The 26,643-nt window shown below is 41.7% G+C and overlaps 1 protein-coding gene across 1 annotated transcript; it reads left to right on the top strand.

Moving 5' to 3' along the window:
- Window positions 1–16,623: 16,623 nt before the first annotated feature.
- Window positions 16,624–22,766, top strand: irx4a (iroquois homeobox 4a). Its single transcript, XM_061081959.1, has 5 exons — window positions 16,624–16,668; window positions 17,587–17,838; window positions 18,676–18,782; window positions 20,436–20,746; window positions 22,039–22,766. Exons 1-5 carry the CDS (start codon window positions 16,624–16,626, stop codon window positions 22,764–22,766), a joined length of 1,443 nt encoding a protein of 480 aa, XP_060937942.1.
- The last annotated feature ends 3,877 nt before the right edge of the window (window positions 22,767–26,643 follow it).

Here is a 26,643-nt window from a genome sequence, read left to right as displayed (position 1 = left end):
GAATATCAGCGAAGTGAGATCCAATCACAAATGGTCCCATGAGACCAATGCAGAGATGCATTCTAATGCCATGTGTGAACATGTGTTTAAACTGTCCATGTGTGATGGGATTATCCAAAGTACACGTTAATGCCATATATGGACAGGGCCTGCGTGTAGATTTTAGAGTTTACCAGTGGCAGGTGTACCAGACATTAAGCCTTGTGAATTGTGAACTGGTCTGGTTTGGTTAGGTTGAGGCCAGTCTTGCTTAGACAGACCAATATCAAAGCACTGGAGAATGCTTTGGCTGCACCCACTATCATTTTGCTATGGGAGGTAATGCTCTGTGCTTTTCTGTAATTCTTTAGACAAGGATAAAGTGACAGTGCCCCGGCAAAATGGATTTGGTGGAATATTTGCATGTGAGGAGGCAATCATGGTCTATAAAATGGTTAATTCGCTTAAAAGAAAATGCCACAAAACGTATTTAAGCATGAATGTCAAGTGCACGTTTACATGATCCAAATCTTAGTCCTAACGAGCAGAAGGGAAAGGGACTGCCATTTGAAACCTGCAGCCATTGTTAGGATCAGAATGGGTTTGGTTAGGCTCAGAAAAAACTATGTTTGGGGCTAATATTATGACCTCTTTAAATAAAAACTACTACTACTACACTGACTCAATGGAATTAGTGTTGCATTGCATAACCCATATGGCTACATCAACAGTTGTAATAATTATTCTTAAAAACACACAAGCGTTGTAATATTTATTTTAAATTAATGGTATTATGTATTCCATTCTAATGTAAAAGTAGAATTTAAATTGATCTGTAAATTGTGATTAAATCATTGCTAAAATGCAGTCTCCAGATTTCTGTGTGATTTAGAATTAGCTGTGTGTATTTTGATCTCACTGAGGAGTAAGGAACAGTTTTCCTCCTGCTGAGAGAGGATGCTCCTTCCTAAAATTTCCCGGAGCGGGCAGGTCTGACAAGCACTCGTAGTGAATGGCATCGTCTCTCGAGGCCCTCTGAACTTCTCTCTCAGTCCACTGATGAAATATTTAGCATTACAATAGCGGCCTCTTTAAGGGAGGAGGGTGACACTGACTCAGATCCATTGTTGTGTCCCTGTGCCGTTATTGTGTTTTGGATGTTAATCTGTGATCATTTTAAATAACTGAGGTCAAGGCTATTTTTTATTCATTTTTTAATCATTACTCTGTCTTGTTTTCACCAAGGGGATGGATATGAGATCGGCAAGAATCAAGTTCACCTTATTCCCTTGGGAATCTCCATGGCATTAGAATATGAGCACCACTGCTGATGAAGTCTCCAAGAAGCAGAGGACACGGAAGTCAATTGCAGGATGTGTAAAAATCTTGCTCTCAGCCACGAATATGTAAAGGTTGTTGTTGTTATGACAATTTTATGAGGAAAAACTACATAGATTTCCTTGGCAGAATACAGTTGGTTGGTGACTTTGGGAGTTAGACTCAGCTTTTGGTTCTTTTTTTTTTCATCGGCAGTGTTGAAAAATAGATGGAATTGGGGACAGTGCAAGGTGTTGTATTCAATATATGGGCTTTCATGTGATAAATTGAACGTTATTCATATATGAGTGCACACTGTTTTTTGGTTATTCTGAGGAGAAGTTGCCTCTTGCTGCCCAGGGACCCTTTTCCTTTTAACTGAGAAGCGGTTCAGGAGAGGTTTAGGAGAGAGGAAGAGGGGGAGGCGGCTGGGTTGTTGGGTGGGCAGGGAATCTCTACAGACCTTGATACAATTACTGTGCCTTCCCCTCTCCTTCCGCACCACTTCTGGCCACGCTCTCACCGCGCCGCTGGGAATAGAAAAGGCCCAGCTATCTGGCAGAAGATTTGGTCAGTCAGGCATCAAATGCAGGGCCCTCTTCTCACACTCTGTGCCGGGGGTGGGCACGCCGGGGGACCCGCATTGTGCATTTTCACACACTTCCCTCGGAGGGGCTAGGCAAGGAATCCTTAGCCATCGGTAGAAATAGAGGGGTAGAGAGAGGCAGACAGACACGGGCGGAAGGGGAGAGTGATGGAGCAAGAGTGAGAAAGATCGAGGGAGGGAGAAGGAGAGAAGGGAGTGAAATGGGTCCAGGGGCGAGACAAAAAAGCATCGAGGCTGCAGGGCGACCTCACGGACACAAACAACTGCTCATCAGATACTGGAAGGATTCTGCCTCTCTGTTTGTTTTTCTGCCGCTCTGTCTACTCAGACCCACCGCCTCCTCTCTCTGGAAGGTTTTATTCAGGGGTTTGGAGAGTTGACCCTCTGTGGCTGGGTGACAGTAATGGCTGTGGGCTAAAGGGCTCAGGGTCAGGGTGGAAGCAGGGAAATGTATTTTCTATTCATGGTTTCGGGGCACCATACCTGTTCAGAGACTAATGTCACACAAGCATTTTTTTTTCTTTTTGTTTGAGAAAAGGAAAGTGTAGAGGAGACGTGTAGACCCCTCAAGCAACAAATCTCCATCACCAGGGAGAGAGAGAGAGAGAGAGAGAGAGAAAGGGAGAAAGAGAGAGAGAGACCCTCAACTATCTCAAAGGAAAATGTGATTATTTCTCAGATCAGCTCAAACTTTTCTTGACAAGCAGGGCAAAAGGCCAACGCGTATTATTTGTCTGTGGGCACTGGGGCAAAGAAGAACAGGGGGAGCGATGGAGTAGTTTGTGGAGCATACAACCAAAAAACTAACAACCAAAAACAGACCTTACCTCACATGGCCATTATGCAAATATAGGAAAATGTGTCTCCATTGCTACTTAAATCTCTTTGAGACACATTTTTATTGGTGTGCTTTTTCCTGGTTCTGAACTTACAGAAAATTGTTAGACATAAAATCTATATTTTATAGAATTTAATTTTTTTTATTTGTACTTTAATTTTGTGTTATTTTCTTATTGTTTGCTTCTCTAATTTTTATTAACTTGTGAAGCACGAATATCATTATAATTATTATTACGAAGATATTCAGCCGCATTAAAGAAACAGCAGTAAAATCTTGGATTCATGGTTTGAATCCAAAACTTGTTCAAAACAAAATTGAATGGTTTCTTGCTCACAGACAAACAAACAAACAAACAAACGGACAGGGGTCAAAACATCCTTGGGGCTGGTAGTTAAAGCAGTATGATCTTGAATAAAAAGAAAGGGCTAAAAAGTGTAAAAGAGTTCTCATGTAAGAAATTGAAAACATATTTTCCTCCCCCGATTCTCTTGGAGTGACAGGACGCAGCTAACGCGTGCACCACTCTTTAAGTGTCTGTTTATCTCCAGAATGAAACAATGCAACACCACATTCCAGTTGTTATGGTACCTGCGGCGCAGCTTTGGCAGGGTTGTGTGAGGAAGAATGTTCTTTTTTATCATTTTGGAAAAAACACATGTTGAGGGGTTTGTACACCCTAATGAAAAGAAGTTGATGATAAGGGAGCGACGTGACACCTTGTCTAACCTGCTGTGTGTGTGTGGTGGGGGTGGTCAACATATGCAAGACAGGCAGGTGGTCTGCACCTCTGTGCTGGAGGAAGGAATGATGGGTCTTAATATGTATTCATGTAGCACTGATATAACTTCCAACCGCACATTATCAAATACTGCTGTGTCGTTATAATTGTTTTTTCCATTTGTTGCAAACATGCAAAGTTCTGTAACAAGGTATGTGAGGTATGATAACTTCCCAAGTGCTGCAGTGCAAAGCAAAACACATAAATACAATTTTACATATTTACCTCCTACAACACAGCGAATGCTTTTCATCCAAGTGTAAAATATATGATTTTAACTATTCAAAATATGTCCGTCAGCCTTCAAAGCTGCCCTACGTTCCCGCTGCGATTTAATTCCTTTGCCTTTTACTTTAATATCCACAGTGAAAATTGGATTTCAACTTGAATTTGGCAATTCACGATTCAACTGACGGTAAAATCGCTCTTCTCCGTTCGCCTCGAAAAGTTGTCCTTGTATCCGCACACTCAAAGGAGCAGCCTCGGTGTCATTCACACTGGATAAATCTCTGCTGCTATCATGCTCGTCTTTAAAGGGATTATAAAGTCAAAGTCCCCCCTTCTAAAGGTGGCCATAAGTGTATGAATATTATTATTGTTGTGCATCTCCGTGAGAGAGGGATAGAGAAGAGAGGGATTCCAGCCATCTTTATTGCAGTGTTAAGGCCCAGGTAATGCCTCAGAATAATGCATGATAAGGCAAACATAGGCACTCCTTTCAAAATATTCAAATGTGATCAGCGGAGTGGAAAATAAAGGAACGTGGATGGGTGGAATGACTTCCCGCTTCTCCACACCCCTTAATAATATTCATATCACCACTCATTTTCTCTTTCACTTTGTTTTTCAAAGTGAACCCGACACAGGAGGAGCACACACACTCTGATGCTTTAAGGGGAATGTTGCTAATGGATGAGATGCACCTATTGTTGAAATTATATTATCCTTACCATTTTTTTTTAATCCGTCACAACCAACTTTGTTGAACTCTTACTTTTTTTGTTTTAATAATCTAAATATGTGATTGGACAGAAAGTGAAGCAAAGGTTCTGTTGCATTGTTTGCGTTGATTACTGGATCATTGTGCAGTCTGTGTTTATTCCCCCCCAACAGCCAACGTAGTGACACAGCATACAATCTTACCTATCAATGTATACACAAGTACTCAAGCTATTACCAAAGAGGTGTAATTTGTAGGATTAGACAAAAACAACTGGACTGGATTAACACAAAACTTGTTGGAACAATGTGGTATGAGGGTGATGAAAGAAAACATTAAATTTTGGAATGACCCAATCAGGTGAAAGTTGATTTCTCACGGTAAAATAAATGGATCTTGAGGAAAAATTTAAGAGACTGATATTTATCATTCTATGATTCAATTTGGAGCAGATCTAAATATAAATCAGGATTTTGTGAATTAAAGTATTGTTTCATAAGAAGACTCTTGGGCCTTGGTAGAGGTATGCACTCAACAAAGTTTGATTGTCCTGTCTGTTGAAACATCCATGATCAGCTGATCCCAAGATGTTTGAGGTTGCTCCAATATCTTGGGATCCACGGACGAGCCCTGTACTTGACCATGACAAAAACATCCGACACTGCAGAACTCTGCAGCCAATGGCGGTGGATCAACTGGGCCAGAAGATGCTATGGACATGCAGCCTTTGGTGGGCCTGCCTTATAAGAGGGTGTTTTGTGATTAAATGGCCGAAATGATGACACTAAGGTACACAACTGAAGATACGTCCCTAACATCCACTCGTGGTCACTCACATCCGCTAACATCAACTGGCGGTAGGCATTCATCAGTGCACATGAACCTACAAGGGATATTTTCTAATTTGTCCTATGTTCTGAAGTGGGACAGTGTTTACTAAAAAGGGGAAAAGGTAATGATGTCTGATCTACTGAGTGGGATACATGGCTTTCATAGTACTGCCATAGAAGCCACTAGCTTGATTTACCTTTAGCCTCAGCTTACCCTCAAATTTGTCCTGTATCGTTGATTACAAAGCCAAAACCCTTGATGACGCAAAAGTGCACGACTAAAGTTATGTCCCTAACACCTGCTAACATCTACTGGTAGTTGGTAACTCAAATCGTGCAGAAGACCTTCAAACGTACGAGGGATATTCACCACTTTCTGTAAAGCAGACCGAAGTTTTAATTGTATCCTAAGACTAAAATAAAAAAAATTCTGAAATGTGGAGGAGCGCTCAACTAGAGGGAAATTAATAATGGAGTACAAATTTGTTTATGCGGCCCAATTCTGGAGCATTTTCATAGAACAATGGAGACAACAGAACAAAGAGGAGAGCCAGAATTAGACTGTGGGGAGCGAGCTGCCCACTCACCGAGTAACATCTTAATGCAGCGATTAAAGTCGGGGAACACTGCAGAGGAGCCTGCTTGAGAAACCATGTCATGCCCATAGCTGCCACAGTTACTCCTGCATTACCTGCCGGCTTTTTATGCAGAACTGCGAAAAACGAGAGGCACAAAAAGCAACTGCATGTTAAATAGCTATTAAAATTGTATAGTTTTAATACCTGCAGGTAGAGGAAAATTTTTAAATGCATCCATTCCCTCTTGTTCGGCTTTTGAGTGATTGAAGGAACTTGTGATTGGGTTTCCACATAGTGCTCCCATCTGCACATGCCAGCCCTTATCTGCCTTGATATTAACATGGCTCTTTCATTAGAAACCCAGCCCATTTTCTGGTTTATGGGTAAAATAAGATGCAGAATGAGACAATAAAGTGCATTTGTGTTTCAGTGGATGCATTATGAATAAATAATTGTAAGTGCCTGCCTAGGCCGTGTCGTCTTCAGGAAGATAATCACTGCCTATAACACATTCTCTGCCCCTAACGCAGCTACGCTCGATGTACTAGTTCTATTATGTAGGTGAATATTGAAAGAGGATCATGACTTTATAATATCCATGTGCATCAGGCGCAGGAACAAATGGAAAGACGGTGGAAGGGGATGAAAACAGGTCATTTCTGGTCATCCGCTCTCTCTCTCTGGTTATTTCTAGACAAAGAGAAGGGGAGGAAGGGGAGGTGAGTGCAGAGAGAAGAGAGGAATTTATTTTCAAATAAGCAGCAAAGCTGAAATGGGACAGCAACTCAACTTAAAACCACGTCTTAACACGTGTTCATTTCTTTCATCGCTTATTTTTTTTAGGTTGAACAGTTGAGCTCATTACAGTGACTTCCTGTCCAACTAGTCCTCCGAACGAAATCATCGAGTGAGGTATGTGTGTGAAGAATCTGGTTTCTATGTAGTTTGACCAATCATGTTAGTGCAGGCTTTGGTTCCCCGCAGTCTGTGTGGAGAACGAGAGAAACAACATAGTGACCGAAATGCGTCAGATTATGTCTTTTTAATTTATCTGCGATCATCTGCAGATAGCTTAATAGAGATTAGCCAAAATATCATCTGGAACCACAACCACAAAGGCATTGCTGTTTATATTTTGTGTGGAGAAACCTTCAACTTGTGTTTTGTCCCACAAGTCCAATCTCGTGTCTGACATAGTTAAAACCCTAACCCAGCTCTACTATCTAATTTAACCCATATGAGGTTACCAGGCATGCTACACATCTGACCTTTGACCTTTGTAACGATAATAAACACGTACATTTTGGTGAAACGTCACTTTTTGGTTAGGTTTAGGTGCAAAAGACATTTGGTCAGGTTTATAAAAAGGTACGTTTGGATTCAAATAAATATATGTCCTTTAACGGTTAATAGGGAGATTTTGGATAAACAATGTTCAGTTTCATACTGGAAACAAACTGTGGTCGGCTCTGTTTTCCCAATCCAACCCTGCACCCCATCCTCTTCCTGCTACAGACTTTTTCCCTCTTCACAATGTAGCTTAACTTCCTCTGTTGCTCCAGTCAAAATTATTTTGGCCACTAAAGGCTGCATAGTAATAAAACATAACTAACTATATGTCGTAAAATACTGCTTCTGTGGACAAACAATGGGGCATTGACTTATACTAACTTTGATATGTATATATATATATATATATATATATATACTGTATGTCTAAGGCAAAATACCAGGGTGATTAGGGGGATTATTGGTGATGAAATAGAAGATTTCTTTTTTTTTTTATAGAACGCTGCTATTTTGAATGTTAAAACTACTCTTGTGTTTTGTTGACCTAAGGATTAAGAGCCACTCCCATTTTATAACCATCAAAACCAGCAATGAATAGTTACCACTGACTTGTTCAACAGTCTGTATATTAATATTAAACAAAATGGTCCTTGGAAATTTCAGATGGTGAAAATGTATTCAATAACTGGTGACTGCACATGGCTGCAGCTGGGTTGGCTGCACGAGCACTGGTCGCAGGTGTCGGCGTGGTGAGGGGGGGTCTGAGTCAGTGGTCTGGTTTACGGTCTGTCACTGAGAAGGCAGCCACCTGGCCCTTCCCTGTGCGTGTGTGTGTGTGTGTGTGTGTGTGTCACACTATGATCAGTGTCACTCCCGGGTCTGACATGATGGTTCTGCTGTTGGTGACAAATACTTACACCCCCACACACATACACAGACACACACACAGGCAGAGAGGTGACTGACAGGTCTCATTGTCTGGCCGGCAGCCTGTTTGCATTTCCCCTCCTAAAGAAGAGCAGGGGAAGAAAAACTACACTGAAATCAGACATAAAAACAATACCTGTCTATGTGGTGCAAGCACATGTTCCATTTGTCTATTGTTACCCTGGACACATAAAGGATCTCATTTTTACATATTTATGATAAAAACTACATTTCTATATTCTAGTGGACCTTTAAAGTATTTGTTGCAAGAATAAGGTTTCACATGATCGGCCTGAAGACAACCGTTTTATTTAAATGTCGGTTAAAACTGAAAAGAGGCTTAGAATTCAAGCCACTAGATGAATTTTATAAAGGTTCAACAACACACCACTACAGTTTAATTATTTTTAGATCAATAAAATAAACCTTGCACTATTGTTTAAATCCTTTCACCGTAGAAAAGGCACTTTTTGTTGGCTGCTTGCAGGACTTGCAACCTGTTACAGTCTTAACTGCAACTTATATGGAAGACATGAGAGCAGATTTAACTCATCTGAAAAAAGGAATAAAGATAGTGGTACAATACAAATAACTAAATAATAACAACAGTTGGATCAAAGTAACACCACAAAGCATCATGTTAAGAGCATAAATGTTTTTCAGAATAAGCTTAAACCTGAAATACCTTTTTTTCCTATCACTTTCATGAGAAATGGTTATGTACGGTGCAACATCCTTAATGTCACATAGATTCTCTCAAATTATGTTTTCATGGTAAATATCTATAACTTATATCTAAATATACTCTGGTTTCTGTTAGAGCCAATGTTAAAATAACAAGTCCAATGTGCCTGTCAGTCACTGAAGGTTCTTGTTCCGGATGTCATAGACTCAACTGTTTTGATTCATGAAAATGTCCAGAAGGTTGGGTCCAGACATTAAGCTGAATTTACCTTTCACATGTGAAGTGTGCACCAGGAAACTGTCCTGGTCAGAGATGTTCACAACAACAACAAAAACTCATATACTTTCAGGTGAGGGGTGGCGTATCGGCAGACTTATAAACAAATAAGACATCAAAAATGTGTCTTCAAAAAGCGCACCTTTTTTTGTTTTCGGCACCCTGGCCAAAAGGCTCTGGAATCTTGTCTTTCTAATTTGACATCTTCATCAGTATCTTCCACACGTCATCACTCACCCAATTGCTTGCTCTGAATTTGTTGATCAAATGTTCCCGCTGTATTCTCATGTGGACTCACTCTGGCAGGAAAACTTCCAGAATATGTCAAGAGCAACTGACTCGAACATTTGCATTCTCACCTACAGCCTGGTTTCCCTTCTGAAAGCAGCTCTATACCGATCTGCCTTGATAAATAGAATATTACATAACAGAGAGAAAATTGGCCTTCAATCAAAAAATCATATCAAACAAAATCAAAGCAAAAATCATATGAATAGTTGGCCTTACAATTCACATAAAATAATAACCAGCACCATTGTTGCATAGTTTAATAGTTGCTGCATGTTAATAGTGTCGAGAGGAGATTCTCCCTTGTTCTGAGCATTGAAATCACAGGGGTGACCACAGAGGAGCAGGTGCAAACGGCAGCGTTACAAGACGTTTGATTGTTTTCACCCGTATCTTGGACTGTGTAATGGGCACACACACATACCAAGTCCAGGAACACAACCAGAGAACAAGCGGCCAACACCAGGATGTACAAGACACATTGGGTTCACATTTTTGGAGCTCGGCAGCCTACACGCGGCACTCCAGTGTTTCACTCCCTGGCCAGTTGCTAAGGGAACACCTGCAGATAGCTAGTTAACTAAGTGCAGCGAAGATGCTCCCGTTGTGGTGATCAATTATGGATGTGCTGAGAGAACTTTGACATGTTAAACCTCTTAGAGCGGCCGGAGAGGAGGAAGAGCGAGGGAGACGGCAGTGAGAGGAGGACTGAGACAGGGAGGGCTGGGCAGACTCATCTCAGACATATTATCATGGTATTGTGAAAAAAAACTTTCATTGGGTTTCTTCGCCATTGCTCCACACTCTGCTCGGGATAATAAATGAGGGATAATGGATATCATTTAAAATGCTCAGGTTGCATGATTTGCATAGTGCATTTGGGTGTCCACATTACGGTGTGTTTAATACAGTATGTAGAGTGAATTCACTGACATTGACATGACAGTTTTTTGCCTTATTTTGTAAGGCTTCAGATTGTGGTTTATACATTTGCAGTCTACATATTTTGTCAGATAAGTTTATTTCTAGAGCACTATTCGTACACAAGGCAAATTAAAGTGCTTTACAAAGATATGGACATAAATGAGAAATAATAGATTTAAGATGATAAAAGTACAAAATTAAGAAGGAGTTAAAGTTAACATTGATATTTCAATAAAGAAAACAAGACAATACAAGATTTTCAAGAAACTGGCAAATATGCAAGTCACTTTGGAATTACCTGAGAAAAGGGGTCAACCAAGGACTGTTGTAATTAGCATTCCACCTCCCTTTAACTACAAAATTATTAAACAAGATTCCACAAGGAACCAATGTATTTAAGGCACTGTCCTTTCATATCCTCAGTGCTTTGTCCTGACTGTAGAGTACTACTTATATAATGTAACCCTTACTATACAGGAATTTCTAAATAAGTTATTTTCAAAGACATTTGTAGTTTTATGAATTAATGGAAAGCCTTGCCAGTTATAATGATATGATTTCTCTAAAACCCAAATCAATTTAGTTTATCAGCATAAGTATAGGGTTTAGGCCCCACTGTTGTATTATTATTAGTTAATATTAATAATATAATCTCCATATTCAAAAACCATACAGTCCAATTTCCTAAAGTAGCCTTTATTTGTAAGAATATAAATATACAAATTATATTATGATAATATTACTATTACCCTTATGTATTTAAAAGGTGCTACAGGATTATATTTAAAAGGTGCTACGGAATTATATTAAAACAACTTACATTTACAATTGTATTTATTTATTAGATCTTCTCTAAGAGGGTAGATAATCACACAATCTAAGAAAGAGAGAAGATCTAAGTTGGGAGCCCTTTCCTCTCCAACCTCCAGTCTCACTCCCCTGATCTTATTATTTTACATTCTGTACACAGAAGCACTTCTGAGTAACAACTGATCTATGGACCGACCGGGCTAATGAAGTGCACATTAAAAGAGGTGATTTCAAAAGGCACCTCAGCTTGTAAAGATACACAATGTTTACTAGTTTGCACAAACCACCAAATAAAGGAATGTATTACTGCGAGCAAACATCTTCAGCAAAAACAACAAAAGTCACCGTTTTAGACAGAGTGCCTGGAGGAGCCAAGTCTACAACCCAACTCATGCAAAAACCATTAGGGCTTCAGGGCCAGAAGAGGAGAAATGAGAAAAAAAATCATTGTGTTGCTCAAGAGAGGAAATAAGAAATACATTGAGAAGATCGTTGGAGATCAATATTCCATTTGGACTCCAAGACTAGACTAGACACTAGATAGGCTAATGTTTTTCTGGATAAGCATTGTGTGTGTGTGTGTGTGCGTGCGTGTGTGTGTGCGTGTCTGTGTGCGTGTGTAAAGAATGCTTGGACATTATTTCTATGACTGCAGAAAGAGAAACACGGCAGCTATTGAAAAGCCTGGGAGCTGCTCGGGGCTTCATGTCGCAGAGCGAGTCGGCCTGTGCAGATGTCTTCGCCTATTGAGGTCAGCTGTGGTTTCTACATTGTTGACTCCAAAAACCACAACATGAGACAGTGGACTATAAGAACAGTGTGCTGGAGAGGTATCCTCACACGGGCTGAAATAGAGTTGGACTCATATTCAAAAGAGTTTAAATGGAAATAAATTGGTATCGAAGGAAAACAGGGCAGAATATTTAAGACCACTGTTGTGTCCATTCTAAACCTGCCTGTTTGTAAAGTTCTGTCCTCTACTTGTACGTACAGCTACCCTCAGAATTATTCCTGTTCATCAGTGAGTCATCCTCAAACTGTTTTTTCAAAACCAGCCTATGGTGCAGAGTGAAGTTAGAAAAGTTTATGTTCATCCTACCTGGTTTATCTGGAATGACAGTACTATAGTCTGAATTTGCATTATTACTGTTCATGTGGTGGCTTGTATAGAAGTATGAATGATTTATTTTAACTGGTGTTGTTTTTTCATGTATTGCATGTCTGCAATTTCACGACCTAAGTTCACAACCTTTCAAAATAAAAGCTCTAAAACTTTGCAACAACAAAATGAACAATGTGCTTTTCATTTGTAGACACTTTGCCAACAAGGAAGGGATTCAATGAATTGTCATGATGGAAGGCAGCACCCATGACTCCCGTGAATGTCTGTATCAGTTTGATAAGGTAAAATAGGATTAATCAGAGTATCAAAATGATCTGGCAGTGAGCTTGACCAACAGCTTGACCCAGTTGCTGAAAATATCACGGATCCAAGTCGCACCAAATTCAACACTGCACATCCCTTTCGCCATTTTGAATACACATGCCGAGTCTTGCAAGATATTTCTTACACATTAAAACAGTGCACTTAAAGGGTAGATAATCACACAATTTGACTCAATATTATATTTTTGAAACTATGGAATAAGTAAGAGCAGACTGAAAGAGCAACAGGGTGAGAGCTAAGGAGATAGAAAACAGACACAAATCAATTTTGAAGAAGTCAATAACCTGAGTTCTTCCTTTCACCTGATGCTAACCTGCATTGGGGAGTTTTAAACATGACACGGATCAACATCTGAACGATCACTGAACCACACTTGATTCAGGGAAGTTTCCTGTCTCAGTGCACACATAGTGCATCAGAACTGTCCAAAAATGGGGAGGGGGTTTACTTCAAAATCACCTCAGATCCTGAGAAAGTCTTGAACAATTCTCCATCCCATAGGTTCTAAAGCTGTGTTGATTCTCACAGCAGCAAATGAACGAGGTTGTTCTTCATGAATCCATCAACGTTTGACATCATCCATCGCTGTCATCAAAGATTGAGCTTCGTCGTCAATATATGGTTGACCTTTGTTGTTGTTGCTTGTCTCACTTTAAAGTCAATTGACTGTTTTTTTGGTAAGAAACATCTTCCTGTCCCCATATTAAGCCTCCGCCACTTCTCCCTCTCTCCCTCTCGCTCTCCCTCTCTCTTTGTACACACACACACACGCACAGACACACACACACACACAGAGGCACTCACACACTCCCTTCTTTGGGGCTCATTAATCAACCGCAGATTATCAGGAAAGTGACACCTTCGTGATTACAATGTTTCTGGGGGGAACTTTTTTAATATGAGTTTAGTTGGAAAGGAAATGCAAATTAGCAGCCTTATGCCTCAAAGTGCAACATGAGTTATTATTCAGAATACAGCAGCGTGGGGTTGATGTCACATGGCCACAACAAACTTGGAAAACCGGGCCACGTATCTGAGTGAACTTAAAAAATCTCAAGAGCGTCACAGATTTACAGACTTCATAGGGATTTCAATGAATGGTACAGTGACAATAATCACCTCATTAATTGTATTCCTCTAAGGAGTTGATTTATGTTGTTCATTGAGGTGATGGATACTCCTCCTTTACATCACTACTGAACACTGCTCTCAATAACTAATAATCACTTTTAACTTCACATGGCCTGAAAAGAAAGCCATATGTGACCTGAACTGGGATATTGCTCCACTTTAAACCCCCACAGCATCACTGCTTCCACATCTGTCCAAGAAAGAAATAAAGGGAAAGAAAGAAGCCTCTCTTTTAATCTTTAAACGCTAAACAAGCATGAACTCCCGCTGTCGCCTTCATTTTCCATCTAAAAGCATATACTAGTGCGCCTAAATATTTCATCATGGGCGCCCGGTAACACTGGGTAACGCAGTGGATAATGAAAAGGTGGAGGAGGGGGGGGTGTATGGGCAGTATAGTTTAGTTAATGTGTCTATCAGATTGCTCTTTCTTCCGCCCCCCCCCCCCCCCCCCCCCCCCCCCCCCACTATATCAGGCTTCATTCCACACAAGTGAAGACGAGGTCCACAGGTCCAAGCACATGAGAAACAAAGGTGGCTGTGGAGGCCTGAATATAGGCCAAGATACATAAGAATGTGTGCGCGTGCGTGTGTGTGTGTGCGCGTGCACGTGTGACAAGTGCCCTCCCGCCCCCAAAAAAATCCGAGTGTCAACACTCTTCCCCCTGAGCACTGGGTGTGATGCAGAAGATAAATTGGGTCCCGCCCTGACTTTTACGCACTGTGTGTCACATTAACCCCAATCAATGTTGAAAAAAAAGGAAAAGTCTAAATTAATAAGAGAAAATGGAGCTGTGTGCGCGTGCGTGTGTGTGTGTGTGAGTGTGTATGAGAGAGAGAGAGAGAGAGAGAGAGAGAGAGAGAGAGAGAGAGAGAGAGAGAGAGAGAGAGAGAGAGAGAGGTGAGTGAGTGTATGGTTGAGCGCTTCAGACGGGTTGTTAATGCTAAGGTGGCATAAGAGTTAATGCAAATTAACTCAACGGCGCTGCCTGATCCCTTTGGGCCCCCCCCTCCCCTTACACACGCACACACACGCACACACACGCACCCACACACACCCTGCACAACGTTAATGCGGCCATTTGCTCGGAGGTACAAACCCCCCTATAATTCAATTTGTCAAAATGAATGAGGGATCAGACATTTTCCCTCCCACATTACCCCCCAAAAAAGAGGGTGTGGGGTGCGCAAAAGAAAGCCAAAGACAAAAAAGTTACTTAACCAAAGCGCATGCGGACATCTCCATCTTTATAGCTCTTCATTACTTCTTTCATCTGTAAATGAAAGCGGGGCAATTATTGCGAGATGCCGGTATCATATTATTATGTTGGCCCCGGTCCCCTAGATAGTCATCAATCACTCTCAATCGACCTGTCACCGGCAGGCACAGATCCAGCTGGAGAGGAGAGAGGGAGGAGGAGGAGGAGGAGGAGGAGGAGGAGGAGGAGGAGAAGTACATCATCATTAATTTGAGGAGTGACCCCCGGGGCTATCCACATGTCTCAACCCGGGATTCTCCAAGCAACGCAAGGCAGCGCGCACCCGAGCTGCTGTGGACGAGCTCGTGTTTTGAGGAGGCTTTTTGGCTGCATTGACCGTGGTAGTGACCACAAACACTGGTGGAGAAGAGAGAGAGAGAGAGAGAGAGAGAGAGAGAGAGAGAGAGAGAGAGAGAGAGAGAGAGAGAGAGAGAGAGAGAGAGAGAAGAGGATGGGGGAGTGGATGAGATAATGGATGGATGGATGGATGGTAATCTGTGCTAATAGTTTGTTGAAATGAAAGTTTTTTTAAAGTTAGAATCACTTTCACATCTACAAACCTAAATGTGTATTTGGGCAAAGGGGATGTCCATCTCACCCATTTTGCAAATCTATTATATGTACATTTTATGGAAGAGGAATTCAAACCTCAGGATTTGCCCTGGGACGTGTGTTAGGGTCATGTCAAGAGGAACAAAGTTCATTCAAACCTCAACCTATTAAGCAGATTGTTGGGGAGCCATTGGGTGTAATTACAACCCTCCAGGGACTCGTTGCTCCAGGTGGAGTTGGAACATCCGAAAGATGATCTGCTCTGTGTTATTTTGTTATATATTAAAAAAAACCGTTATAATAAATATTAAAAACGAATGTGTTTATTTACTGCATTTATAGTGGTTTATTCCCTGTTCAGTCAGCAGTTTGTCTGTGCTCTTGCAATGGAATATTCTTCACTAATTAATTTAAAATCAATTAGTTCCCCATGTGATTAGCATTAGTGCGGAGGAACGATAGGAATGTGCTTAATTAGCCCTAATGCATTTCAACTGATACAAACGTTTGCATATTCAAGACACTGATTGACCTCAACTGATTGATTGGGACTGCAAATGATGCAAATGAATCCTTTTTTTTCTTCTTAACATAACTCCTTCTCATTACAGCTAAAAAAATCCTCTGCTTCTTGAACAGTTCTCAATGTTTCTGTCGTCACGCTGAAAAAGGGAAGGAAAAAAAAGCGCATATTAAAGTTACAGTCTGGTCATTTTTAGAGTGGGAAACTTCTGACGTCACAGCCACCGCCGTTTAAAACAACCTGCCCCTGCTGCTGACGTCTTTTATACTACTTTTTTATAAGGCAAAAATATGTATCTGACAGCAAAGTGATTATTCCAGGCAGAGAGGGGCTGCGCGTCGCCTTAATTCATTTATTTGTATCCAACCGCTGTTTATTTCAGAAGACAGAGTGAAAGGAGGAGAGCAGGAGATTTTCTTCCACTTATTTATTTATTTATTTTTTTTTCTTCTCCCCGCTGAAAGGCGTTTGAGTGGGGGGCATTTTACACAAATTAAACATGCTACTCTGCTTCGCCCTATAAGCATCCTAGGAGCCTGTGCTTACCAATCAATTGGTACAGTCAAACACAGCCGCAGCCTGCGTGAGAGTGGAGACCTTCACTCTCGCTTTATTTCTGGATATTGGGGGACCTCTCTACCATGTCATATCCACAATTTGGATATCCCTATTCGTCTGCTCCACAAGTAAGTACCCCACGCTGCCTTTCTTCACTTTAACGGGCTTGTTTTTTTTTGCTTTTGATACTGCTGCGATTGATTATCTCATCGATTTAAGCCTGGTGCTTTTACGCGCTTTATTGGCCAAGAATCCGGGATGCTTTCCCCTGCGCTTTCGCGTATCGGAAAAAAAGCGATTGCGTTACAGCCAGCGATACCTGCGCTCCTGCAGCGATAGATAAAAAGGGGTATAAAAAAGAGGGGGAACCAGAAACCAGCGAGACCCCTCGACCTACCAATTCACTGATTTCTGCGAGATAATAGCCGCTCTCTAATGTCAGCCATATGTTTATTTGCGCTGGGACGCACATGCCAACTTGTTCTGAACACGCTGCGTGTGTGTGTGTTTTTTTTTTTTTAGCCATAACCCAGCTGCTGTTTTGTTTTTTGGCTTTGAGCCATAAAAAAAATCATTCGGGGTATCTACAGGGCGATGTTGGGAAAACATGTTGTATCGGTTTGTAACGACCACAGCTCACACACGGCTCGTTTTGGACACTTTTTACGCGCAGATTGTCACCGGAATGAGACTCATCATCCATCATCAAATATAAGTGTTTACATGTCATTTTATGCTTTAATTTACTTCTTCGGGATTGACGGTGTAAAAAACTGCGGATAAGAACGTGCTTATCTGCAAACAAGCAGAATCGTTTTTTATCCAAAACTTATTTAAATCGTGCGTAATCTGGCGTTTTGACGAGTTGAGTGTATTGAAGAAGGTTAAAGGTCTGATTGTATTTCGTTGACACGATTTTTCCTGGATAATGGTCATAAAAAATGAAAGTTGTGAAGTAACTCCTGGACTTTCAAGCTCAATGTCGGATTTGTGTGTTGCCACCTTTTATTTATTACGTTAATTCTCTCTCGGTCTCCACTTTTTAGTTTCTGATGACAACCAACTCTCTGACCACTTGCTGCGAGTCCACCGGCAGATCCATAGCCGACTCGGGAGTAGCGGCGTCCGGCCAGACCCCGGTCTACTGCCCCGTGTACGAGAGCCGGCTGCTGGCCACGGCGAGGCATGAGCTCAGCTCCGCCGCCGCGCTGGGCGTGTACGGGAGCCCGTACACCGGCGGTCAAAGCTATGGGAATTACGTTACATACGGCACGGACGCCTCGGCTTTCTACTCGCTGGTAAGCCCCCTCATCTGATCCCTCTTGGCATTGATTAATGGAGCCGCAGGGTGCTGAGACTCAGGCTCACACCTCTCCTCTCTTTCCTGTATTATGCACTGCATCGCAAAATACCAGACCCGTTGCTGTACAGTGATTTATTCCCATATCACCTTTCAAGCCAACTTGTCTTTAGCAAATGAAAAATACGCCTCAGCATAGCAAGATATGGCTCACTTGTTTCAGGTGAATAGGCTATTTATCTTGAGACAAATACTTTTTGTGGAAGCAGTCAGAAAAAGAAAATATGAATAAGAAGCTTGTCTTGAAAATTACTTACTCGTAGACTGGCTTTGAAGCCTGAGTGTTTGTTAAATTAACAAAAAATGGTAGATTCTCATAGGTTTTTAAATCTGACTCAAACATGAAACTGTTAGTTTCGGTTGTTTTTGTGTTGAAATTCTAAAAGTGGTGACAATGTTCATGAGAATGTGAGGATGAGAGCAAAGAGAAAACAGCTCGTATTGTTTTCGTATAATAACATTTCAATGAAACATATATTTTGAAAGTCTCTTAAAACTTCTGTCCTCACAATTATCACTAAGGTTTAACATGAACGTCACAATGTATCCCTGTAGTTTAGTTCCATGTCTCATTCGCCACCATGACTATTTATCTAATATTCTGACAATAATGTACCATCAACTATTACCCTCATCAACCATAAACCACTTTTGAAAAAGTACAATTAGCACATATATTTCTTTACTGATTATGATTTTCAGGTGAGCCACTAAATGAACCCAAACTGACTCCATATATGTGTCACTCTTTCCAACACTTGTCTTCTGATTGCAGGGAGCATTCGACACCAAAGATGCCACCGCGTCTGCGCATGCGGGGATAACCCAGGCGGCAGCTTACTACCCTTATGATCCTACCCTGGGACAGTATCAGTATGACAGGTACGTTGTTTCCATGGCAATGGGACGTGTGTTGATCTTCTGTTGAAGCGTGATTGTCAATGCAAGCATCAGAAACTGTGAAAGAACTGTGTGTGGACTTTATGGAAACACGATCCTAGAAACATCTTTATTTTGAAAAACAAGGAAAATTGTGACTTTGAAAGTTTTGTACGCTAGTGTATAGGGCAACTTCTCCAGCATTGCAGGAAATCAATCATCCATGAGAGGTCAACGCCATTCTCATTATGTCTAGCAACACTTGGCAATCACCTCCATGTCATATTCTCTCCTCATGGTGTGAATTGCTTCAGAGGAGCCATTCCTCTCACAGCAAAAACTTGAGGCAGCTCTATTCAGGAGCACTATGCTGCCATACTGAAAGGTCTTCCCAAAAATTACATGACCTGCAAATAAAGTGTGTGGTGCCGTAAAAATGTAGGGCATGGATTATAACACTCAGTGATTAAATGAATTGTGATCAGCAGAAGTGCATGGGGAAACATCCCAGTCTCTCAAGTGTCTTATTGATTAGTCTTGAAGCTACATGAGAGTTTACGTCACCCTCCCAAAAAAAAAAACAGGAGCCCTGGAACCGACCGGTCTAAATTCACTAAGCGCCAAATGTTTCTTAGCAGGCGTCATATTAAGTGCACAGACAGCGAAAAAAGGCCAGAGTCTGAGGCAGAACATAATCAGCAGCGTTCAGATAAACAAGCAGGCCTACAGCGCTACCACTACCGAGACTAACCCGTCTCTTACCTGAGGGCTCATCATTACACTCAATAAAGCAATTTTACAGTCTATTTTATCTGTGAGGGCACAACGCGGGGGTATAAGGAAATGTACAGCGCTCCACTCCTTTTTTGATTCCCTTAGCAGTGCTTGACCTGCACTAAGCTATACGGAGCAATAAAGGCCTCATAAAAGCCTCCCCTGAGAGGACTTTTACAGCTCACTGCTGACTGAAAATCAACACCGTGCATTTTAAATGTAAGTCCATGGGAAATATTTGTGAGAGAGAGAGAGAGAGAGGGTCGGGGAAAAGGAGTCGTGCTGTGCCATGAATGGTTTTAATAGATAATACTGTACATTGGAAGGGCTGGAGAATAAAATAAACCTGGCATTTTTACTGGTAAAACAAGACAAATTTAAATGTGCATATTGATTAGAAATAGCAGTGCTGGATTGTTGGAGGGGTTTCATATGAAGTCATGTGCAACAACAGTCACCCCTGCCTTCCATCTTCCTGCAGCGCTTGCACATGCTGCACATGGTCCTAGCAGATCCCATGGCTTATGTCTAAATATATGAAGCAATGTTTGACTACTCATTTACAGTTTCCCAAGGAATAAACATCATGCATTGTACGGTTGCGTTTAAATCTTTTTTGTTTCTTATAAATTAGCCTATTTAATGCTTTAATTCTAAGTAAAATTGTCATTATAGCAGCAGATATGAATGAACTTTCTGTCTTAAAAAAAGCATGATATGCATCAATTTACCAAGATCTCAACAAACATCTCTGCCATAGTTTTCATGAGATAAATAAGAAAAAAATCTACAACTTTACACCAACAACTAGCCACGGCACAAGCATCACATGTCATATTCCACCTCTCATCCCCAGCTTGTCCATGTTCTTCTCATCAACAGATATGGTTCCATGGACGGAGGAACGAGGAGGAAAAACGCCACGCGCGAGACCACCAGCACGCTGAAGGCCTGGCTGCAGGAGCACAGGAAGAACCCGTACCCGACTAAAGGCGAGAAGATCATGCTGGCCATCATCACCAAGATGACGCTGACGCAGGTGTCCACCTGGTTCGCCAACGCCAGGAGGAGGCTCAAGAAGGAGAACAAGATGACGTGGCCGCCCAGGAACAAGGGCTCGGAGGAGAAGAGATATGACGAGGATGAGGACGGCTCTCAGGAGGAGCAGATAAAAAGTGAAAACAATGAGGATGGTCAGTGTCAAAGTCCTTGTTGCTCTGCAGAAATAAAGTAAAAATGAATCGATATGTTTGTGGTGTAATAAGAAGCCTCTTATAGTCATGTTGATGCATGAAGAGTGATGATCAGGCAAGTTGTAGCTTTAAAAGAACAACGAACATACATCAGAGTGCTTTTCACTGCAGGGGTGCTTATAATGGCACGACAATGCAGAGTTGTTTGGAATACAAAACAGATGTATGTCTGGTTTTAAAAATCATATTTATAACATCTTTTAAAAAAAACATTACTATGTTTTCATAATGATTTGTGTGAGTAAGTTGCACATTTTCTGTTTATGTAAAACATCTATTGTTTGTGTTGCATTGCTTGTAAATCCACTCTGAGATATGATGATGATTAGAGTTGTAATTAAAATAATAAAAAATAAGTAAGAGGGACATAATCACAATCATATGTTCCACAGCTACCACATCTACAACAGTAATTTGACTGATGTTGTAACCACAAAGCCAATTATTTATTTATGTATTTGTTTATTCATCACTCAAAGTGTAAACTAGAACAAGGACTGTTGAAAAAATCCCACTTTATTTGAGTTTTCATATTCACAGATCTCATAACAGTGTCTCCTTATATGAGCCTTTTATTATTCCCACAAATTATTATTTTTTCAATTATAATCAGATTGTAACGTTGTGATTCTGTTATTAATGATGATGATGATTAGAGACAAATGACACTGAGGCCTTGCAATTTCTTTGTCTGCAGATTTTCTTAATTTTTTTTATAAAATCCATTTTGTCCAAAAAACCTTTACGGATTGAAATAATAATTACATTTTGTCTCTCTCCACATCCTAAATGAAACAACATTGATTATTAAAATTGTCTGCACAGGCCTGACATATACTTTATTCAACATAACAAACATGTAGCCTTGAGCAGTGAACAGGCCTCAGTGTGTTTCACACAGGCACACACCTGAAGTGATGAGGTGGACTTTCACCAACTCCCTTAACTGATGCAGATTTAATTGCATCAATACTGTCAATGAATTGGATATCTGTGTTAGCCTATATAATTGATGATTGATAAAAACATGCAGTTGTTTTTGTTATATTGTATCTGTGGGTGTTTATTGCAACTATCAGGCTACAGATAATCGAAGAGCTGCAATTTTACAACTATATGATTGAATATGAATATGATATGAATTCAAGTGTTGATTCCAGGGTGTCAGATCTGATCGTGCATTTATCACCACATCTTCCACTCACATGTCTGCTCTCTCTCCTCTCTCCCAGAGACCAGGAGCCGGGCTGATAAGGACCTGCAGCTGAGCGACCTGGACGACTTCGAAACGCTGGAGTCTGAGAGCTCCGAGTGCGAGCTGAAGCACCGATACCTCATGAACACGCACATGACCACGACGACCGACTGCCCCGAAGAGCACCTCCTCAAGGACACGTCTCTGAAACTCTCCATCCCCGTTTCTCTCGGGGGGGAGCAGGACTTGAGCAAAAGCTGTCTCAAGACGAGCCCGGAGGATTTCCAGGCGGACAGCAGGCAGCAGGCCAAGGCGTGTTACAACCAGCAGCAGCAGCAGATACTGGACGGCAAACCCCGGATCTGGTCTCTGGCCCAGACCGCCACGTCCCTGAACCAGACTGAGTACCCGTCCTGCATGCTGAGGTGCCAGCCGCCGCCCTCCTCCCTCACCCCGTCCCCCGCCGCTACCTCGCCCGTGGCCGGCCTGGACAACAGGCAGGACTCGCCGGTCACGACCCTGCGGAACTGGGTGGACGGGGTCTTCCACGACCCCTTGTTCAGGCACAGCACTTTGAACCAGGCCCTGACCAACACCACCGTCTCTTGGACCGCGAACCCCAAAGGCGCCATGCTGGAGGCCGAGAGGAGCGCGGCGGTGCAGCAGCATCAGCAGCATCAGCAGCAGCAGCAGCACCAGGACTCCTCCAAAGACAGCAGTGCCATGAGTTTCCCCAAAACCATCAACAAACTTTTTTGCTCCTAACGAAACCAAAACGACCCCTTTAAATGCAAAAAGACACAGACTTGTGACTGACTGAAAGCCGAATGGAAAAGCCTCTTGCGTCTCCATGTCCCCCCTTCATTATGTTTTACTAATTTTTCAATGGTAGCTATATGTATCCCGTTACATTGGCGTCACACAAGTGAGATAATTGCCGGGTCCGTTTGGCTTCTTTGATTCAACGCACGCACAAAAACGTATCGAATTGTATAAAGACAGTTTACATATGGGGAGGTGGGGGGAGGGAGGGGGGTAGGCCTGAGGTTTACATGATTTTTATTTTTTATTTACTATGCGCATGCAAATGTAATTGAATATTATTTAGGTCTCAACAGTTGAGTATCACTATTAAATGAAAAAAGAAAAAGAAAAAAAGTCTCACAAATGCACAGCTCTTCCCAGTGAGTGGGCGAGAGAGATTCAACTTTGTTCACTGAAAATAAAATGCAGTCGCTTTCTGATGCTGGGCTCGTGGTGGGAGTTGCTGTCCATGGTGCTGAAATACAGGCCTCGACATTCCTTCTTTAGCTTTTTTTCCCTCGTCTTTTACAACAAATATTTTATAAGTAAAATTATTTTTATCATTCCACTTCATTTTTAACACGTTAAAACAGGCGTATACCTCAACATCTCCAAGCCTCTTCTTCTAATCTTTTTTTCTTCGGGAGAGCATTCACTCTCGCTCAGTGACAGCGAGAAAATGAGGCAGCTCAACCCTCAAGACAGAGCAATATCAGTATCTAAGATCTGCCTCATTAATTCCCTCTAAACAGGCTGTAATTGGGATGTTCGCAGTCATATTTCATGTCAGCCTATTGATTTCCCCTCGCTGATCTCTGATAATATTATCGAAACATCTCAACACTGTCCATGATGCAGCTGTCAAAAGGGTAAGTTATTCGCCATATACGTCCATTAATGGGTTCAAAAAAAAAACGGAGACCTCCCCCTGCGAAATAATGTGAAGTGAGGAGTTTTCGTTTTGACACTAACCCCTCGATTTCCCAGAGACGTGGAGGGGGAGAAAAAACAGGATAGATGCTGATTCCTCTTCTGAAAAGTGAAAGGGCTTTACGGGAGAGGCCCTCGCCACGTCTTAAAGTGAAAAGGGCAAAGGAACTCGAATTAGTTGTTGTAGATAAAAGGGCAAAACGAAAGGAGTCAAGGGTACTTGACAGTAATGGCGAAAGTGGAGCTCTCGGGGGACTCGGTCTGTCCTGTGAGGAGGGGTGAGGCGGGGGGCTTCGGTGATGAATTTTAATGGGAAAAGCACAAACGATTGAGACCCCCCACCCCCCCAAAACACACATATACACACACCATCTCTTGCAAGAAAGTGCTATGGTGGACAAAGGGGATTTTATATATATATCAGTCAGGATGTATGTTTTTATTTGCTGTCCAGGGTCGGAAAAAACCTTGCCTGCAGCCTTTCTTAAGTTGACATGGCGGCCAAATAAACTGGAGGAGATGACATATTTATACATAATCCCCTATTGACTTTGATATTATTCATATTTGCCCTTTTTTATTTTTAATAAACCTGCTGATAGATAAATTAGGCGGCGCGTTTAAGTCCCTACAGATAACACGACAACGCATTTAATTAATTTAGCACCAGGACAGGTTTTATTAGACCTCTGAACCAAGTGGCTTTTTATTTGAGAGAAAGAGACGTGGAGGGAGAGAGAGAGAGCGAGAGAGAGAGAGAGAGACTATAACTAAATCATTCAGCCGTGGCAAATACGAACACACAGAGGGAGCGGGATGGTAAATTAACAGGGGCTTTTTACATAGAGACCAAATAAAACTGTAATCAGCGACGCGTTACTTTTCATTAAGCGGGTTTGACAGCAGCATATTCAGCCACTCCGACACACAGCAGCAGCAGCGAGGTCCGGGCTGAAACAAACTGCTCTCAACGCGAGAGTCATAAGATAATTCCTTAAGCTCCATTAACAACTCTTAGCCGCAGGAAATGGGCTCCCCCTGAAAACATCTCCAAATCTAAAAGCTTTATCGACCTGGCAAACCTCAGCTGATGGCTTCTCTTTTTTTTCTCACTCCTCCACTCTCTCTCTTTCTCTCTCTCTCTCTCTCTCTCTCTCTCTCTCTCTCTCTCTCTCTCTCTCTCTCTCTCTCTCTCTCTCTCTCTCTCTCTCTCTCTCTCTCTCTCTCTCTCTCTCTCTCTCTCTCTCTCTCTCTCTCTCTCTCTCTCTCTCTCTCTCTCTCTCTCTCCCCCCCCCCTCTCACCCCTCCCTCCTTCCCCTTTTCAACTTAAGGGACAGAAACGTCCAACTGAGGTAATAGACTTTGACACAACACATTAAATGGGAAATGAGAAAAGGGAGAAGAAAGGGCACACTTAAACGCCTTTTAAACGTTACCAATTAGAGGTTTAAAACTTGAATAAGATGTAGGCCTTTGGCATATGCTTGACTGATGGGACGTTTAACTGGATACCTTTCCCTTCTCCAAGGTGGGGCAGGATGCAGTCGGTCCCCTTGTGGGACAGCTGAGTAAAGGGATTAATGCAGAGCTTTATCTCACTTTCTGATAAAAAAACAATAAAAGATCTACCTTCCTTTGTTTTTTCCTTCTGCCAATGATACACTAAAAGCCTCGGCAAGCTGACCAGGGTCTGCTCTGCCTCTCACCCAACGTGAGCTGAGATTGGCTCCAGATCACCCCTGCGACCCTTAAAAAGGATAAGCAGTATAGATGATGGATAGATAATATCCGAAAAGCTATGGAACCCTTTGGGTATCAAACAAGTATCTTGTGACACACACACACACACACACACACAAACAGAGACTTGACGTCTTTATGGTAATATAAGGGAGAAGGCCCACAAAAGCTGACTGAAAGTGAGAGACTGAAACACACAACAACAGCAAAACAGTTCCCTAGAGAGAGAGAGAGAGCAAGAGATAGAGAGAGAGAGAAGGAGAGGGAGTCAAAGTCTGGGTCAGGTTAATACCACTGTGACCCTGAGCCATAAATATATTTACACATCATTACACATCAACATACACACACTCAACCTCTCTCTCTCTGTCTCTCTCTCTCTCTCTCTCTCTCATCACACACACACACACACACACACGCACACACACACACACACACACACACACACCATCACTCAAACACACTGCCACACACATATCAGACTTAATTGAATATTTATTCATCTATTCATTGACTAACATTAACATGGTGAGAAAAGCACTAATGTGATCAAAGCTTAAAATGAAATTTAAGAAGCATGACAAAGAGCTGTGTAGAGACACTGTGAACACACGTGTGCACAAACACAGACACACACACACACACGCACACACACACATTAGCAGACAGCACGGTGCCGTTGTGGCCCCTCTCAAGAATCAATGGAATGGCCTTTCATTCCAATTAAAGAGAAGCACATTATTATTAGAAAAATATGTATGTATTTGCAGTTACCATAAATAAAACTGCCCGTGGGTGTGTAAATACATTATTTCATTTCAAAAACATATTCCTTTTTTATTGAGGGTGAAATTAAACGTAAATGTCAGCTGACGAAAAAACCCTTGGCACGGCTGATCTTAGCAAATTAATATATTGATAAAATGCAGCATAAAGACCAACATAAAGCAGAGCATTCACAGAAAAGGTCAAATTTGGATTTTTTAAATCTAATAATATCTGGTGAGTAACACAGCTAAATCAAGGGCTTGCTTTTTCTTATCATTAGGATGCAATGTAGGATAACATCCCCTCAACTTTAAGCTCCAAAGTGGCCCCCTCTTCTTCCTCACTTCTCAGAGATAAGGTCTTTGTGAGCGTGTAGGTGTGTGTTTGTGTGTGATGATGT

Source organism: Limanda limanda, chromosome 11 (assembly GCF_963576545.1).
Source record: "Limanda limanda chromosome 11, fLimLim1.1, whole genome shotgun sequence".
NCBI lineage: Eukaryota > Metazoa > Chordata > Actinopteri > Pleuronectiformes > Pleuronectidae > Limanda > Limanda limanda.
This window is presented reverse-complemented; position numbering and strand designations above follow the sequence as displayed.

Coding starts and splice junctions, on each gene's coding strand:
- irx4a (XM_061081959.1), top strand. CDS start 16,624: ATGTCATATCCACAATTTGGATATCCCTATTCGTCTGCTCCACAA. Junction 17,839..18,675: donor CCTCGGCTTTCTACTCGCTG/GTAAGCCCCCTC, acceptor TTCTGATTGCAG/GGAGCATTCGACACCAAAGA. Junction 20,747..22,038: donor AAGTGAAAACAATGAGGATG/GTCAGTGTCAAA, acceptor CCTCTCTCCCAG/AGACCAGGAGCCGGGCTGAT.